General features: G+C 28.5%; 4 protein-coding genes across 4 annotated transcripts in view; 3 read left to right on the forward strand and 1 right to left on the reverse strand.

Annotated features, from left to right (window-relative positions):
- LOC119675015 (DNA cross-link repair 1A protein-like) overlaps window positions 1-18193 on the reverse strand; it is a 367032-nt gene that overhangs the window by 321570 nt on the left and 27269 nt on the right. The gene's annotated exons all lie outside the window — the stretch shown is intronic.
- On the forward strand, window positions 1173-5586 carry LOC119675731. Its single transcript, XM_038086936.1, has 9 exons — window positions 1173-1184; window positions 1301-2207; window positions 2277-2636; window positions 2699-3156; window positions 3227-3325; window positions 3388-3698; window positions 3755-4031; window positions 4099-4260; window positions 5178-5586. Exons 1-9 carry the CDS (start codon window positions 1173-1175, stop codon window positions 5379-5381), a joined length of 2790 nt encoding a protein of 929 aa, XP_037942864.1. The 3' UTR covers window positions 5382-5586.
- LOC119675024 lies at window positions 9754-12510 on the forward strand. The gene is made up of 4 exons (XM_038086197.1): window positions 9754-9839; window positions 9914-10012; window positions 10075-10243; window positions 11895-12510. The coding sequence occupies exons 1-4, from the start codon at window positions 9801-9803 to the stop codon at window positions 12467-12469; spliced, it is 882 nt and encodes a 293-aa protein (XP_037942125.1). The 5' UTR covers window positions 9754-9800; the 3' UTR covers window positions 12470-12510.
- Window positions 14819-17234, forward strand: LOC119675020. The gene is made up of 4 exons (XM_038086191.1): window positions 14819-14903; window positions 14973-15172; window positions 15967-16097; window positions 16159-17234. The coding sequence occupies exons 1-4, from the start codon at window positions 14880-14882 to the stop codon at window positions 17034-17036; spliced, it is 1233 nt and encodes a 410-aa protein (XP_037942119.1). The 5' UTR covers window positions 14819-14879; the 3' UTR covers window positions 17037-17234.

An 18193-nucleotide genomic window follows, 5' to 3' on the forward strand; every position in this document is an offset into this window, starting at 1 on the left:
TGTTGGGCTCGGTGCGAGGCGAGCATTATCGTCATGAAAATCCTGATTATCCTTCACAATTGAGCCGTTTACGGCGGAATATGTGCACGCAAACGTCTTAAAAACAGTCAAATTAATAGTCTTTATTGACTGTTTGTCCTTCAGGGACGAATTCATGATGCACCACACCACGAATATCGAAGAAAACAATCAGCATTGCCTTGATTTTCGAGCGACTTTGGCGTGGTTTTTTCGGTTTCGGCTCGTCTTTTCCTCTCCATTCCGATGATTGTTGGCTTGTTTGCATGTCGTACTCGTAGACCCATGTCTCGTCACCCGTTATGATGCGTTCCATGAAAGTTGGATCGGAATTGGCACGATCAAGCATGTCTAACGAGACCTGTCCACGATGGTGTTTTTGGAACAAATTGAGGTGAATCGGAAAAAGCCGAGCGTTGACACGTCGCATACACAAATTGTCCACCAAAATCAAACGAGCCATCTCACGACCGATGCCTAGCTCTCGTGCTATCTCTCTAACACTCACATGAGGATTTTTGAACACGATTTCCTTTGCCTTTTCAATGTTTTCGTCGGTGGTAGAGGTCGAAGGTCGTCCAGAACGCGGCATGTCTTCGACGGTCGTACGACAGTCCTGAAAGGCTTTGTACCACTCATAAACTTGAGTTTTCGATAAAACTGATTCCCCATAAGCCTTTTGTAGCATTCGCAACGATTCTGCACACGAAAATTCGTTCGAAACACAAAATTTGATGCAAACTCTTTGATCAATATTTTTTTCCATTGTTTTTTTCGCAACGCACTACTGAGGTGAACTGGTTTCAACAGCCGCCGTAAACGAACTGTCTGACAGATCGCGCTCATTTTTGGCATAGTAATTAAGGACAGTGCTGCCAAACTACATAAACTTAAAATATCGAAAAATATACAGCGCGCGAATTTTAAATGAGAACCTCCGAAAACCTTTCGTCACAATGTATGTACTGACACAACTAATGTTAGATTATTTCTATAGCAATTGCATATACTATTTGATCACTAAACTTTAAACTGCAAAAATTCTCTTTATGATATTGTGTCCTTTCATTTGCCTCTATATACATTTGATATATAATCTCTTTATCTATATACACCCACATGACAACGTTTGCATCTAAATACAGTTTAATAATATGTCTGTATTTGTAAGGTCTTATGGATATAATTTAAAATATTTTCAAACTAATTTTTTTCATTATTAATTTCAAACTAATATATTTTTTTATTTATAGTATTACGTTAACCTTTTTTTTATTTACAGGAAGTTAATGAAGCTGTTATGAAAGAATATCTACAACGGGTATATTCATCAATATTATCACATCCGAAACTAGAAGATCTTGGCACTGGAATTCCCGAACTTTTAGTACAGCAAGCACAATCTGTTGTAATTATGTACAAAGCAGTCGATAAAGTGCAGAAGGATATTAAACGTTCACGTGAAGATCATCAGAAATGCTTAGCTAATGATCATTCTGTACTTTCACGAGTTGCTCCTTGGTTGCGCTCAAAATTGCGTGCTGCTGAGGAGAGTAAATTGAACAAATCAGCTTGGTCGGCACACGAAGAATCTCTAAAAATGTGCACAAAACACAACCTACATCAAACTGCCTATTTTCTTAGTCGTGATTTAGCTTTTATGAAAGAACGTGAACCTGTACTATTAAAGGAACTACAAAATGCCAAAGCACCAACACGAAGTTTTCAATGGGCATGTCGTATATGGTCACCTAATTCGTGGATAATACGACGTAATTTTCAAGGGCAATCCGATGTAATACCTACGGTAATCAGTCAACAGGCTACGTCAATTGTAACACCACGTTCAGATCCCAGTCAACCGGTATTTTTAGTCGAAAAAGAAATTATACGCACCACAAGCACACGTTGGCCATTTTGGCGTTTGTTGAATCTGATGCAGCGAACTTGGTGTTGGACATGGAATATGATGTTTTTGCTCGGCATACTTGTGCCCTGGTGTAGCCCTTTGGGTTTACGTGCACTCTTTTGTATAAAGCCATTTATGCCTGATTTGGAATTATCACAAATTAACGGCACATTATTTCCTAGAAAAACTAGCATAACGCAGACAATGGCCTCACGTCTAATAGAACTATGGCGGCACATATCGAAGTCACGTACACATTTCGAAACGGAACCGGATACTGGTTAGTCCCTAATTAACAAAAAACTGAATTTATAATTAAATTATTTAATAATTATAAATTTAATTGCAGGCTTTATTGGCAAAGGTTTAACGCGCAATTTAAATCGTGCTTGGAACTATTTTGTAAAGGGTTTTCTTGGCACGATAATTATTCTTTTTGCATTTCCACTTATATGTTTGGCAACCAGTTCACTGAGTATTTCATTGGCTTTGACGGCACCGCTTTGGATACCTATATTTACTCTTCTATTGCATATATATATGATTTTGGTTTATGACCTAGATTGTCCGGATAATTCGCGAAATCGATATTGTATACTCTTAGAGGCTGTTATATGGAACATGATAATACAAGGTCTACTACAACCAATAGCCGCAGTATTAGTTGCTACCATATTCTGGTCATTAGCTTCAGGTCTAATTTTAATTGGTTTGTATTTCAAAATCAATTAATAATTTATTTTTATTAAAAATTAAAAAATTATCTTGTAGTTGGAGTTGCGCGTTATTCCTTACGATTGCTTTGGGACTCTCTAACTTTTCATTTATTTATCAAAAAATGTGGTCGTATACCAGCTTCGGATAGTATTGCTGTCAAACGCATAGCGGGTCCAGGGTTAGCACTTGATTATTATTTTATTATTAGACCAGAACAAGCCTTAGCTGCCTTTGAGGCAAAAATGGAATTGGATGAGTTACAAGCTTATCAGCATGCCATGGAACGTATTATACTACAACCTCAAAAGGATTTTAGTCAATTTGTAGAGGCTTGCTTTGGTCCATTTTCAGCACAGTTATCTAAAGCTGGACCCTATATGGCATTGGATCGTGAAGCGCATGATTTAATGAGTACACTACATGAAAAATTAGAGAAACGTAGGCGCGAACTGCAGACTTCTCTGACGACACAAGTAAAAACACGCATTAAACTAAACACCAAGGAGTTAAAAGTAAATACAATATTTTTGCAACATCTTTCATATAAATTCTTATTCTTATGATTAAAAAATTACTTTCAAGATTGCAATACAACTAGCCGCCCATATATTAGAAAAATGTTATCCGTCACACGTGATTGCTAGATTATCTATTAATGAAGAAGATTTTTGGGATAATAAGGTTTGTATTTGAATTGATTTTGAAAACAAATGACGTTAAAACAATAAAAATTCTTTCTTTAGGGTCTTAGTGTAAATGATTGGCCTGGTTTGGCTGGTCTTATATATACCGAAGTTTTTAGCTTAGATTTTTTAACGCCTTTGACTGAAAACGATACGCATTTCAAATTAGAACCACATCCCTCGCTTGATCTTACACGTTACACAGAGATGGTACAAAATGCTACAGAAGTTATAGGTTCAAAAGGGTTAGATTTATTGGGTAATGTTTATGCGCCTCGCGGTAACGTGCAAGTACATTTACCATTTTTAGAAGTAACAGCATTCAATCCACGTTCTAGAATAACACTGACTTTTAGAAAGCCAGAGAAGAGGTATATTAAGAATAATATATCTAATTTTTATTTTCTAGTTTTTTTAAATTTTTTAGAGATATGTCTGTTGGTCTAACAACACCACGTGTACGTGCCCATCGTGCTCAGCACACAAAAACACCAGAACCACAAAAACCATGGCGTCCATGGAAGAAAAAAATAGATGAAAAAAGTATAACTGAAAAATTATTAATACCATTGCCAGTACCGCACCCAGTGCATATCGCCATTGCTATACATAATCGGGATAGTGAGAATCCAATACCACTTGATTCGGAATTAGTATGGGAGATATTAAAATCAATTGAGGATTGTCAAAACGGTGATTTTATGGTTAGTAATTACATATTTCTCTATGTACAATATATAACTTAATTAATAATTTTCTACTTTATTTAAGGCTGTGCAATCTGTGGCGCGTTACCGAGGCGCCATAACAGAGTCGAGTAACGACTCATTAGCTTCAAGCAGTAGCATTGGGAGTACACGAGATTCTGCTGGTTCAGCTTCTGGTTCTGCAGTTGGCAATGGTACTGAAACTTTACCCTGTGTGAATCGGGAGGTAAGAAGAACAATAGAAATGTGAATTCAAATAAACAGTTTAACTGGGTCCTATCAGAGCGGAGTACTGTCATTGTTGTTGGTAAAGACCGAGTCTTACCAAATAGTAAATTTTTAGTTATTTGAATGACGGTGATAATATCTATTATTGACGGTTTTTTAATATTAAATGCGAATTTAAACTTTCGAACTGCTGTTCTCTTTTTGGTTCAGATTAAAAAATCCCAGCCACAAAGAATGTGACCAAAATTCTAATCTGCTTCAAAGCATAGCTGACATTTTAACTACTCAAACTCATCTTGTTGAGCTAGTAAAGCAAGCATTAGCGCATATACAAGAAGTTTAAACCCCCATAAAATATTTAGGACCATTTTAGATTGTATATAATATAGATGAACATTGAATTAATGTTCAAAAATCTCCGTGGATTAGTCTCTGTAGCGCTTCTGACCTCAGGCCAATGATAGATTGCAGTAATTTTAATAGCAATTCTAATATGAGTTGAGACTCAAATTAAAGTAGTACATTTATGTTGTTGTTGTTGTTGTAACCCGCTGGGACTTGTTAGTAGATAACAAAAAGGATATACAAGACGATTACATGGGTGGGGAAGTGACTGCATTTATAATATCAATTATATTATAAGGAATCTATTGTATGTGCTAGTTAGATAATACCATCTTTCTATTATACTAGAAACATATAGTATATTTTTGATAATCCGGACATCACGGTAATCCGAAGTTATTTTGTTATAAGCTCTCCTACAAGGTATATATATAAATAGATACAATTATTATACGCAATAAAGAATATATAACATATTTAAAAAAAAAACCTTTTTTCTATATTCTTATTTATTTTTTTTATATTTTTATGTTTTGTATTATATATAACTAATTTTTTTTCTTTCTTTAGGTCTGCACTCAAGTCAAAGTAGCTGATGAGCCAATGCAACCGTCGTCTGGCTTCCATTGGACACTTAGTAACTGGGGAGCTGCGCAAACTGCTCGTCGGCGCACTAATTCCAATGTGCGAGTGGATCTAGCCAGTCCCGAAGATATATCTTTAGATACGGATAGTTCACGTGCTGTGTTCAATGCATACGGTACAACGGTTTAATATTAACAGTTTATTAGTTAGTGTATCTAACCAAAAGCTATTTTCAATTTCATGCATAATTTTAACGAAAAAAAAAAAATTTAAATTATTTTTTTTTAATTTTGAATTTATACATTTTTAAAAAGTTACAAAATATGTTGAAACAAATCAAATTCATTAGGAGTTTAGCAATATAATGGTTTTTAAACAAGTTTAGATTTAAAATTTCTACAAAGCAAAATTAACAAATAAGCTAAAAATTGTATATATACGCGTATATACAAAATATATCTTAAAAAATTTATATTTAAACGAACAAATTAATATGTATATTCTTAAGCATCTAGTCGCCATTAACAATATTAACATCTCATTTAATAACGAATATTTTTCGTTTATATGTCTACCTACTTTTTAATATAAAGCTAATTGTTGTTTAGTTATTCAACATTTACTATAAACTTCATAATATTATATTTACTATAGCAGCTTATTTAACTTTACAGCAAAGCGTATACATAGATTATTAATTATTTTTATTTATTATTATTTTTCGTTTTTTTTTGGCTTTGTTACTACTTTGACACAATTACAGGTCGCACTTGAGATTACTTGTTTTATATATGTAGTTATTAAAAAGAAAGATTTTTATTTAAAAATATATATAATATATAATTTTGTATGTGTTTTTTACCAAATACTACTTTTTAATTAGATTATTAAATATATCGTTTTTATTATTTTTTAAATTTACACATATTAGTCTATAAGTCCTTCTTTTCTAAGCAATGCAATTTTTTTTTAAAGCTATATTATATTTAATATATTTTACTCATTTAAATATTGCTTTTAAAATAATGAACAAAAATTAACTCTTAAGTAGAGAACAAATTATAAAAATACATAATTATAACAATAATAAACTATATATAATATATACATAAGGACTATTAAAAAAAATCATTACGAAAATATGTCCAAACCCCCGCCCTTTCCTTAACCACCTATAAAAGCGATATGCTATAATAAGAGAAGTCTTCTTCGTTCTTAGTTAAAATTTTAATAAAGTACAACAAATATTTAAAGTAAATTTGCTAAACTGTTTAAATTAAATATTCAGTGAAATCTTTTTTTAAATGTATATTATATATTAATTAATTTAATTAATTCCTTTGGATCTTTAAAAATTTGTTAATATTGCAAATACTTCTAGTACTATTAAGATCTCTGACAACAATTATTCACAGCGTAGAAATATTAAATATTACAATAAAATTATATTTTAGACAACAGTCCAGAAGAGCTGGCGAAGTTTAACAAATTTTTTTAATATGATTTATTATCTTATAATTTTTAAAAAAGCTGAAAAGGACACAGGTTTTTTAAAACCTTCTAAATTTAATATATGTTTTTAATACATTGTTCTGTACCTTTTTTCAATTCTTCTTTGTGTATACATAACTAAGCCAATTATTTAATATTTTTTTTTATAAAGAGGTTTTCGAACAGAAGTGAAACAACAACAAAAATTTATTTTTTTTTTTTTTTAAATTATTTTAATTAATTGAATTTTTGGCTGACCATACAGCTGTTTCGAGTATTGCCAAATACCCTTCATCAGTGGTCTTGGAAATAATTCTTGTATTTAATTATTCGTAAATAATTATTTTTTGAGAAATTTGTATTTTTTTTATTAAATACAAATTTATTTTTTGTCTTACATTCACTTCAAATCTGTATTTAAAATAGTATTATATTAAGAATTTATTTTCAATTGTACAATATTTTGCTCTCTACTTTTATATAAGTTAATTGGTATAATAAATACCAATTTAAATGAATATTTTAAATATTTTATAATACAATATATTTATAACCAAATGTTATTATAATTATATGTAAGTTACGGGTTAGCACTGAAGTTAATTTAATATATGAGCAAATAAGCAATTGTTTTGTTTTTAATGGTTTATTTTTTCAGTTAAAAATTTAGAAACTTTATTCTGTAGTCATCATAAAACTCTTTGTTCAGATAAATGTGAAGTGATAGAATTATTATATCCCGATAAAAAAAATATCCCGATAGTGACATATATTTTATTAATTTAAAATGTTTGTAAGAAAATAAGGGGATAAGGCATATATCGCATTAGAAAATTATATTCCAATATATACTGATAATAACTATTGAATATATTCAAAGGCAAGATATCAAAATAAGTAAAATTTAAAATCGAAATTGACATTTTTCAATTATTTTAAATTAACTTCAGTAGTATTAATACATTAACTCGTAAAATATAAAATATATTAGCTAATTTATATTTGATTTTTTTTTCATAATCCTTTACTAACACTATTGCCATTTGAAGCTCTTTCAAAACTAAATATTTCTCTTAAAATATTTTTAGTAACAATTTTTTTTAAACATTTTAATATGTATACATTAACAGTGAATTAAATTTTAAAATTATATTCTATTTGAAAAGTATTATTTTAAACAAAATATAATTATATTAAAAATGTTCTTTAATATAAGTTTGAAATTATTTTTTATTTACTTTTCTTTATTTATATTTTTAATAAAATTTATGTGTACGTAAAATAATGTAATATTTCTTTAAAAATGGTTACATCAAAAAAATTTATTTTTGTTTTATAAAATAAAAACTAACAAATTAAGTTTTACATTGACATAATCCTTATCAACAAGTATAAATAATTTATTAAAATTTTAACAATGTACACTTATTTTCTGTATTCATTTTTTAGCGCTGACTAACAGTGCTTCTATTTTTTTATATACTTTTTATTTTGGCTAAACTTAATTGTATAATTCATTTTCCTAAACAAATATATATTTAGTTTAATTTTTTAATAAATAGTTTCAAATTAATAAAATATATGTGAAATAATAATCCAAATAAAAAGAATAATGAGGATATTGCCCATAAAAAATCATGTCAAAATTATAATGTAATAAATATCATGTTGGTAAGAAAATTGATTTATTTAATTTTTAAATATAATTATAATAATTCAATAAAAATGGTTTAAAATGTAATTTTATTTGAATTTAATGCACGAAACTCTTTTTGTCTTAAAATTACTCTACTTAATTTAAGAATTAGTTGCAAAATCAATATCTAATTTTTCGTATTTTAAAATTTAATTTATTAATTTTAAATTAATTTGTCTTTTATAGTTATTTTCTCTATAAATTTCCCCGACGTTTAGAAATTTTATTCATTACTTCGTTAGAACGATTCAGAAAAGAATTGTGAAAAAAAAAACATTTTCAAATACAAACAAATAATTTTCAATATCCAACTAAATTGAATTTAATTTCAAAGTAAATCTTTTAACTATACTTAGCTCAAATATAAGTCAATAACATAATAAAAAGTTGTAGTGCTAGACAATGGCTCAAAAAAATTGAAAAATATAAAATAAAAATGGAAAAATATAATAAGGAATTACTGAAAAACATTTTGATAGGACCACTTTTAAGCCGAACTGAACGATTGTGGCGATGCCAGCTATATCTAGAGCAGCTGGTGCAAATAGTAGAAATTCTTGCTGTTTAACTTTGAACTAGAAATACTATATATATACATTAAAATAAGCAATTGTTAAAGTATCAGCTAACAGCACTGAAAGTGTAAAAAAGAAAGTTTTACAAAAAATTCTTCAGAAATCGAATGTAAAAGCATTTTTAATGTTAAAATATTTAAAAATTGTTGAAAAGATTTGTTGAAAAAATTTGATAACAACATACTTAAGCCTTTTCTAATTTAAATTTTTTTTCCTTAAAATGTAATATTATTATAATATTATATCGTCGCAAGAAACTTATTTTATGTGATAACATTTTAGAGCCAGACAACCAGGCGTCGTCCACCACTCTACCCGAAACTACACCAGCAGATCTCTGCGAATTAAAAAATTGAGTACATACTTCGTGATATTTTTATAATCGCCACGTTTTAAAATGCAAGATACGAGTATCAACAAATGGCATTATGTACTCTAATAAGTCATAATATTATGACGGTCGTATATTTATGATATCATTATTAAGATGTTGAGAATTGCCCTATTGTACCTTAAATATTGTACGATTTTCTGTTCTTATATTAAGTTTACTGAATTTTAGAGTAAGTTACTAATGTAAAATAACTCCGTATTAAGGTATTGCCCAATAACTAAATGTCGCTATGAGTACTTTCAATATTTTTTCAAGCCTTCGATATCTCTTTTATTTCAAGGTATAAATTTGATTAAATATATTTTGATACAATATGCTACAGTTTTAAAAATTTTACTGCTAATAATATAATACGACGAATACAACTCTGTAGCTCATGATTTTCATATGTCGTATGTTGTAAATCAATCAGCTGTTCATTATAATTTTTTGATTTCTTAACATTTATTATAATGTGGAATCATAAAAAAACAAGTTCGCAAAAGCAAAGGGTAAGGAAATAGTAAGAAATAACAAATAATGTAACAAATAATGTAATTGTTATATATTTCTTTATATTGTTAAGTTCAAAGCTACGCGGGAAAGAAAAAACCCAATAAAAAAATGGATGCCTGCGGAGGAAGCAGCGCTTATAAATTTTCTAAAAGAAAATGTTGACTTTGAGGTTTACTGCAATATTTCAAATTAATTTAGTGATAAGTGAAGACAAATAATTTTAATTTTTAGAAGCCAACTGCACAAGTATTTTATAAACGTTTTCTTCAAAGTAGCGCGGTGATTGCAGATTGGAAAATTGTTCGCTCGAAAGTGCGCAATATGCGAACAACTTATAGTAAAACTAGAGAATGGATAAATACGGTTGGGAAAGTTATGGCAGATGATGAAACTGTGGAAAGTAAGTTTTCAAACTCAAGAATAATTTTTTGCCAAAATATACTATACACACTATTGTAACAATACACCATATATTCAGTAGCGTATTTTAAAATTTGGCGCCTTAGATAATCAAAATTTTCCGTCCTAAAAAATTAACAAAAAGGAAGCTAAAATAAGTTAATAAAGATAATTATTAATTAATACTAGTTATTAACTAATCCTAGTTAAATGATTGAAATGATTAATTAATAGTTTAATAATAATAGTTATAAAAATTAATAGTAATTTATAATAAAACTATTAATTAATAATAATAAATTAATAATATAAAAGTAATTTTAATAACTTAAAATAATATAATTAATTATTTAAACTTTTACGATGCACAAATTAGTTGGTAAATTTAGAAATAAACAAGATTTGTTAACCCACCTGTTGGCATTTATATGGACCGGCAAGATCAACAAATTCTCGTATTCCTTCGATGAGTTTTGATTTTCCAAAAACAGATATGCCGAAGAGACAAAATCATTGTGTGGCCGTAGAAATAATCCAAAACCTCACACCATCTTTAAGAACATTTCTTTAACATACTCGAAATGCTTTTAAACTGTGTAATATTTAGTCAGTATTTAATCATGTATTTAGTCAGAAGAGAACTATGTTATATAAAATGAATAAGTGTTGCCGAAAAATATTATGAAAAAATATATATATTAATTTATATTTATAAAAATTTATATTTTTCACTTATTCGGGAACTTAAAATTATCTGTATTTTTCATTTTTTGAGTACGGAAAACAAACGACCTTTAAATCAAGAATATACTGGAACCCACATTAAAGTTATACCTATATTTTGTTAATTTTAAAACTAATTTTATTATAAATTCTTAATCCTAAAAATATATATTCAAGTCCAAAGAATTTGCATATTTTATAAAAGAAAATTGTTTTAACCTGATATAAGTAATTTTTTTTCCATTTGTAACTATAAAATACAACTTATTTTTATCACAAAACTATTTCTTCACATTAAATTTATAATTATAATTTAAAGCAAGAAAGTGATGATTTAATATAAGATAATTTTCCCTTAGTGTAAGTACGTAGTGTAAGTATTAAAGCCTTCCCAACTATCAGCAGGCGCGCCATGAAATCCATAGCTTTAGGTTAAATACGCCACTGTATATATTTGTATTATCAAGCCAACATATAATAGGTCTGTTCCACGAACTACTCGTAGTAAAACACAAGTAAATTACAAACTGAGAGCGTAACACAAATAAAATGCCAAGTTTCGCGCTTTACACAGATTTTCATGGAACACCTTTGTGTAAAATCTGGTGAGAACACCAGTGCCGCGCAAATAAACAATACAAAAATTTAAAATCAAACGAAAACAGTTGATTCACTCATCAACACAATTTTTACTTGAAATAAAATGTACGAGTAAAGTCTGTGTAACATTTTCAAATTTCGACAGGGATGTTACGCTCTCTCAGATGCTCTCATATACTCGAAAATTTGCCGGTTGAACGCAGTTGTTACTCAAAGTTACTACGAGTAGCTCGTGGAACAGGCCTAATATATCGCACTTATGTGTGATTATTTTTACACTTTACCATTTTATTTAATTTCAAAGTAAGAACACAATTTTTGTATTTTAGCTACCACACATAACATGTGTCGATTTTATTATGATTTTGAAGAAATTTTTGGTTCAAACATTTTTAGTACATCTTCGAATTTAGACAGCTTTCAAACTACTATTGTTAACTTGGGAACGTTAAGTGACCAGACTTGTGATGAACCATGTATTGCTATGGTCAAAACGGAAAAAGAAGAAATCGAAAATGTTGATGTTAATATGACAAGCCATGACAGAAGTTTTTCTGGGTCTCAAACTTTGTCAAGTCATGCAGAAATTCAACCATTTGAAGATATTCCTGATAATATACCAACTACAAATTGTAGTGAAGCTTATTTTGGAACAGCTATGTCCGAAATGGCGCAAACTCAAGCAGAAATATTAAAATTAAAAAAAGAAAAAATGCAATTTGACACAATGTTTAAAGAGAAAATAATGCAATTGCTAGAAAGACAGATTGCAATACAAGAGAATAAATTAGAGTTGAAGAAAACAGAGCTAAGCAGTCAAGAACATTTGAAAATTTTGGAGTTGGAAATGAAAGAAAGAATTGCAATGAAGGAGCTCGAACTTAAGTATAAGAGTAAAAATTAAGTTAATTTATTTTATGAAATATATTGTACATACTGTTTTGTTTTGTATCATAGTCACTAACTTAGCAAATAAATTAATGAATTCTATAATTGCAGAAAGAATAATAATAATTTAACATAAGAATAAGAATAATTTAACATAGCTCCATTATTCCATTTACTTTTAATTTTTAAAAAGTACTTTAATAATTAATTTCGGAATCATATAATTATTTATAACTGCTTAGTATTTTTCTTTTTTATACTTATTATAAAAAGTTGACAGTTTCCGGAATGTAAATATCTCAGAAAGTACCAAATATTTTTAACCGATAATATTACTGTAGTAATTGAGAGCAGATGTTTATCATTTCTCTAATAAGCGGCAGTTTGAATCCCTAATACGGTTGGGTAACGAACACGTTTAAAAAATGGAAATGGCTCACTTTACAAAAAAAAAAAAAAGCAAAATCCGGTCTTAAGCATTGTCTAATCTAAACGGTAATGAATGATATTTAAAAAATCATACTAAATAAATAGGAAAAATGTAAATTATTATAGAAGATTAATTTAGGGGAATATGTGAAAAAGTCAATTACTGCTTCAAGCAAATTCATAAGCATCTTTGGGAAACATATGTGTTCTCCTGCCACTTTTATTTACTGGTGTTACAAAGCGATTATACATTATTATATACATTATTGTATTCTGGAGTAGTGTACTGTTATAAAAAAAAGAAAACATACTTTAACCCTTTGGTAATGTTCAATAGCTCTTGACGCTTTATATCACTACGGCCATCAGAATAACTCAGCGACAATTTTTGGAGCTACTCTCAATTAGATTTAGCTTCGAATGCGATAATGTCTTCAGACTACATGATATCGATATTTGTACAGATGGTTCTAAATTATGGGAAGAAGGAGGTGTACTCTAGGTAGAAGTATTTGTTAGAAATCGTCAGAACTTATATAATTGAAAAAAACATCTAACAACGCAATTAATTTATACATATACTCGAAACTAGTATTTACGGTTTCGAGTAACAAGGTCGGTAATCTAAAAGCATAGCCACAGTTTCAGGCAGTAAAAACAAGCCTCAAAAAGATTAAATGTATTTTGTTGATATTACTTGGCACTGATTCTACATTATATCATGTTTTCACTGTTCTCACTCAAGCAGTATTACTCATTAAGACCGATAATGGTAATTATATATAAATCAACCCAAAAATGTCGAATACAACCCTTAAGAATAAATTTCCCACAAGGGAAATCACCAAAATTTAAAATATTTGTCATATATTTTATATGTAAAATGTAAACAAAGTTGAGCTGTAACAAACACGCAAAGAAGGAAGTATTTAATAAAATCTTTGTTTTTATTAATTGAATATGTTATAAATATAAAAAATATATGTGTATATAAATGATTTAATATATCAATTATATGTTTAATTATTTGTATGTACTAATATATAAAGTTTTTTGGTCTCAAAAATTAAATTTGTAGTAGAAATTAAAAAATTGATTTCTGATTAAAATTTAGACGAAAGCAATGCTATTTATTTTTTTTAATAATTATTAATTTTTTCCAATACATTGCAAGTTGTATGCACTTACTATTGATTTATGCATGTTGTGTACAATTTCACTACATATTATTATATATTAAATTGTTTAATATATTCATTATATAATAAATAGTTTGCATTTTTTGCAATTTTCTTGCTGAATTAATTTTGCTAACCATACAAAACTAAATATCATTTGCTCACAATAGAAATGTAAACAAAGAAAAGCCTTAAAAATTATTTCACATGCATAAAGAAGCTCATGCAATGGAAACAGCCAAATCTTAATCAAATTAGTAGTTTTAGTTGCAGTGGATACATGATATTACCGAATGTGTTACTGGAAAACATTAATGCGCCTCAAATCGCATTGTATTTTATAAAATTTTATAGCAAGACTTGTAATTAAATATGTTATGAATTTTAAATTTTCTATATGCGCTATCGTCCATCCATATTTTTATAAATGATTTGCAATGCAATATATAATTTCTGCGCACATCTTTTTCTAAGACATAAATTAATATTGATTAACGCATATTAGTATATTTGAAAAACTTAAATTGACGCGGTTAGTAAAAATGTCAAAGTCAATGTACGTCAACAAATATGTCAAAAGCAAAAAATTTCCCTTTGGGATATTCCAACATAAAATGTACCACGAAATTTGGCATATCGCGAAGCGAATGTAAACAAAGAATTTATTAACAAAAAATCACAAATTATTTGTAATGCATTTTAGTTAATTGAAATGTAATTAAATTTAAGCAAAAATATATTATTGGTTCTGTATTATAATTGATTACACATTAATATATTATAATATATTACTAATGATATATAGAATATTCATTTAAGATGGAGAAAAGTAATAAAAAGCAAGTGAGTTTCTTGATATTTGTTTATTTATCTTTGATATATACAAACAATTTTTCTTATTTTATTTTTCAGAGAAGGAAACGAACAGCTTGGACAGAAAATACGGAAAGACATTTGCTGAAGTTGTGGAAAAAACATGTGCTAGATTTGCGGGAACTACAGCGAAACGGACAAGTATTTAACGAAATGGCGAAGGAGCTGGCTGCACCTGGTTTCGCGGTAACCACCAATGAAGTGCAGAAGAAACTGCACGATTTCAGTAAACGATTTAGGTAAACAGTACTTAAGTATAGTTAAACTTGGTAAAGTTATAAATATAGCTTTGAACCTATATTTTAAAAAACTTCAATCGAATTGATATTAAACAATGATAACATTACTCACTCTAATAAACTAACACACAAACCGAGTTGCAAAATATGACAGTCTGACCTCAATTATAATGCTGTTTGTTCATTCAGGCGATGCGACATCCTTGTTGCAGATTTTCGTTCATACATTAAAGCGATGTGGTTACGATGCAATTTAAATTGTAGCTTATTAAGCTATAGCTGGCTTCAAACTTTGTAAATTAGAAAAATACATTATTTTACAGAAAGTATAATGTTAAAAGGATTGGTTGAAGAGGTCAAGACATTTCTAAAAACATCAGATACTAAATTCACGAAATTTTAAGCATGTATGAACCCAACAAGCACTTAAATTCGCTCGTACCAAAAATATAATACCTGAAATTATTTTATAAAACATGATCTATGTTTGTTTAAAATTATATTATTTAAAAATTATATTATTATATAAGTATTAACTTTATTTTATACAAATTTTGTATTGGGTACAAAAACCGAATATCATAAAAACTATATATATTACTATACTATATATGTATATACATATATAGCTCAGATTGCGTAGCTCAGATGGATGTCCAGTCTTATGCTTAACTATGCTGCATAATTACTTTTATTGATCACCCATATATTTAGTATTTGTATTACATAGCGTAGAAGTACTATTAGTGAACTACATTCACCTATTCTATAATCAGTTATTATTATTTTAACAGAAAAGAACAACAAAACATTAAACTGTCTGGAGTTTCATCCTCAGAATGGAAATATTTCGATTTAATAGGAGATATATTGCGCAATTTACCGTTACATAACACAAATTCATTAGTGTGCGATAGCATTACAGGTTAGTTTTATAAAATAAAGTTCAAGTTTTAAAAGTATTAATTGTTTTTCAAATTTTGTAGACCAAATGTCTTCATCTAGTAACTGCATATTACTGTCCCCATCAAATGAATTATTGACTGCACCATCACCATCAACACTTGTAGATCCACTTTCGCTTTCAACTGACTCAGATTGCTCCAGTACAAAAAATAAGAAAATTAAATTAGATGACGACAACAACATTATGGTTATAGAAGAGACCGAGTCTGCACCCCAGAGGAACTTGTCTTTAAAGTCAAATAAGTACCACTCACCTCTCCCAACTGGTTTACCACAACAAGACAATTTATTGCAAGAGTTAAAAAAATTGAATGATATTGCGAAGGTGCAAATGGAATGGCAACAAAAAATGGATACAGCTTATCAACAAATAATGCAAAAAAATATGGATTCACTGCGACGAATGTCGGAAGCAATCAAAATGTTAGAGAACGGAAATATTAAACAACACATAAACAATCAGACTTTAAATGAAACATCTAACATTACGATTAGTAGAAAAAATGAAATATTTGAAATTGTTTATGAGAATACGCCAAGTACTGAAACAATAAATGATCAGATTACAGATGAAAAATCTGTAACAATAGTTAAAACAGAATATGAAGAGTTTGATGATGATGGTGTCGATGAGGAAACACGAAGTACAGAAGCAATAACTGATTTCACTTCAGATGAAACATCCATTACAAAAATTAAAGAAGAACATGAAGAGTTTGAATATATTCGCGATAGTATGCCGAGTGAAGGAAGAATAATAAGTAATCAGATTTCAGATGAAACATTTAAAATAGAAACAGATGCATTTTCAAATGTTTCTAAAAGTGTTTTAAGTACAAACCAAGACGAATGTTTTCCAGTTCTTCTTACTAAATCATGTAGATATCCAAATCTTTGAAAATGTTTCTGATGATTCAATTCAATTACAAACAACTATTTTGAATTATATTATTTTGGAAATTATTTAAAATTATTAGTGCACTGATTTAACTACTTTTATGGTAGTATAACAAAATGGAAAGAGATATTGATGTTATAGATTTAGAATGATTCTAAAATATTTTATCAGATCATAAATGAGGCTTTTAATTATTTTTTTTTTTCATGCTTCAGTTAAAAAATAATTGATCAAAATTATAGTATATATGTTTACATAAGAATAATTTATACTTATAATGTTTTCAAAATATTTAGTTTAAAAGTTATTTTGAGAATTTATTAAAAATATTTGTTTTAAGATATTATTCTACGCAACCGACCTTTTAATAAAAAATTTGACTAATAAAAAAAAACATTATAGTTGATTATAAGACTAATGACTTTAAATACTTCCAAAGGAAAGTCCTACTGGAGTTAAAAATCCTACACGATCTTGCTACAGCTCGATTTCTTTGAACACCGCAGTTTTCAAACACGAGCTTCATTAATTCGTTGATTTCTCTGGCAATACTCGTATAACGTTCAAAAGGGGTTTTCAACAGCAGGTCCACCTTAAATAACACCGGTTCGCAAAAGATTGTATATCCGCTTTTATCGATATTATTTTTTGCGAATTTATTGATACCGGCGCTTGCAAAATATATAGAGAACATATTTCAGGTCCTTGTTCAACATATATTTTGGGTTCACAGTAAATTTTGGGTTTAATATATATAATAGAATATATTACAGGTCCTTGTTAAGCATTTGTGGAGAAACACAAATTCGCAGTATGTTATATTGATTTTACCAGTACATAGTCATTTCTGCATTTTAGTGTAGACCTAAGCATGTTAGCAGGCCATAACCCATACCAAGTAGTAGATTTTTTGAGATTTTAGTGCCTAACCCATACCAAGGAGTGGATTTTTTGGGATGCATCGGTAACTGATTTATCTTAAGGTCCAATGTGCTCCAAAATAAATGAGCTACCAAAAGTTTATATTATAAATTTACTTTTTCAAGTTTTATAACCATATTTTACAATAAAGCGTTAAAATTATTAGCAGTTTTAAACTCAATATTATTTTTTAATATCCTTCTTATCGGCTGACTTTTAGTATTTGTAAAAATAAA

This window comes from Teleopsis dalmanni, chromosome 2 (assembly GCF_002237135.1).
Source record: "Teleopsis dalmanni isolate 2A chromosome 2, ASM223713v2, whole genome shotgun sequence".
NCBI lineage: Eukaryota > Metazoa > Arthropoda > Insecta > Diptera > Diopsidae > Teleopsis > Teleopsis dalmanni.

What these genes read in the sequence shown, in the direction of transcription:
- LOC119675731 (XM_038086936.1), top strand. An exon ending in GTCAAAACGGTGATTTTATG is followed by an intron (nt 4,032 to 4,098) that starts GTTAGTAATTAC and finishes ACTTTATTTAAG; the next exon opens with GCTGTGCAATCTGTGGCGCG. An exon ending in TACCCTGTGTGAATCGGGAG is followed by an intron (nt 4,261 to 5,177) that starts GTAAGAAGAACA and finishes TTCTTTCTTTAG; the next exon opens with GTCTGCACTCAAGTCAAAGT.
- LOC119675024 (XM_038086197.1), top strand. Translation starts at nt 9,801, where the DNA reads ATGTGGAATCATAAAAAAACAAGTTCGCAAAAGCAAAGG. An exon ending in CAAGTTCGCAAAAGCAAAGG is followed by an intron (nt 9,840 to 9,913) that starts GTAAGGAAATAG and finishes TATATTGTTAAG; the next exon opens with TTCAAAGCTACGCGGGAAAG. An exon ending in AAGAAAATGTTGACTTTGAG is followed by an intron (nt 10,013 to 10,074) that starts GTTTACTGCAAT and finishes TTTAATTTTTAG; the next exon opens with AAGCCAACTGCACAAGTATT.
- LOC119675020 (XM_038086191.1), top strand. Translation starts at nt 14,880, where the DNA reads ATGGAGAAAAGTAATAAAAAGCAA. An exon ending in AGAAAAGTAATAAAAAGCAA is followed by an intron (nt 14,904 to 14,972) that starts GTGAGTTTCTTG and finishes TTTATTTTTCAG; the next exon opens with AGAAGGAAACGAACAGCTTG. An exon ending in GATTTCAGTAAACGATTTAG is followed by an intron (nt 15,173 to 15,966) that starts GTAAACAGTACT and finishes TTATTTTAACAG; the next exon opens with AAAAGAACAACAAAACATTA.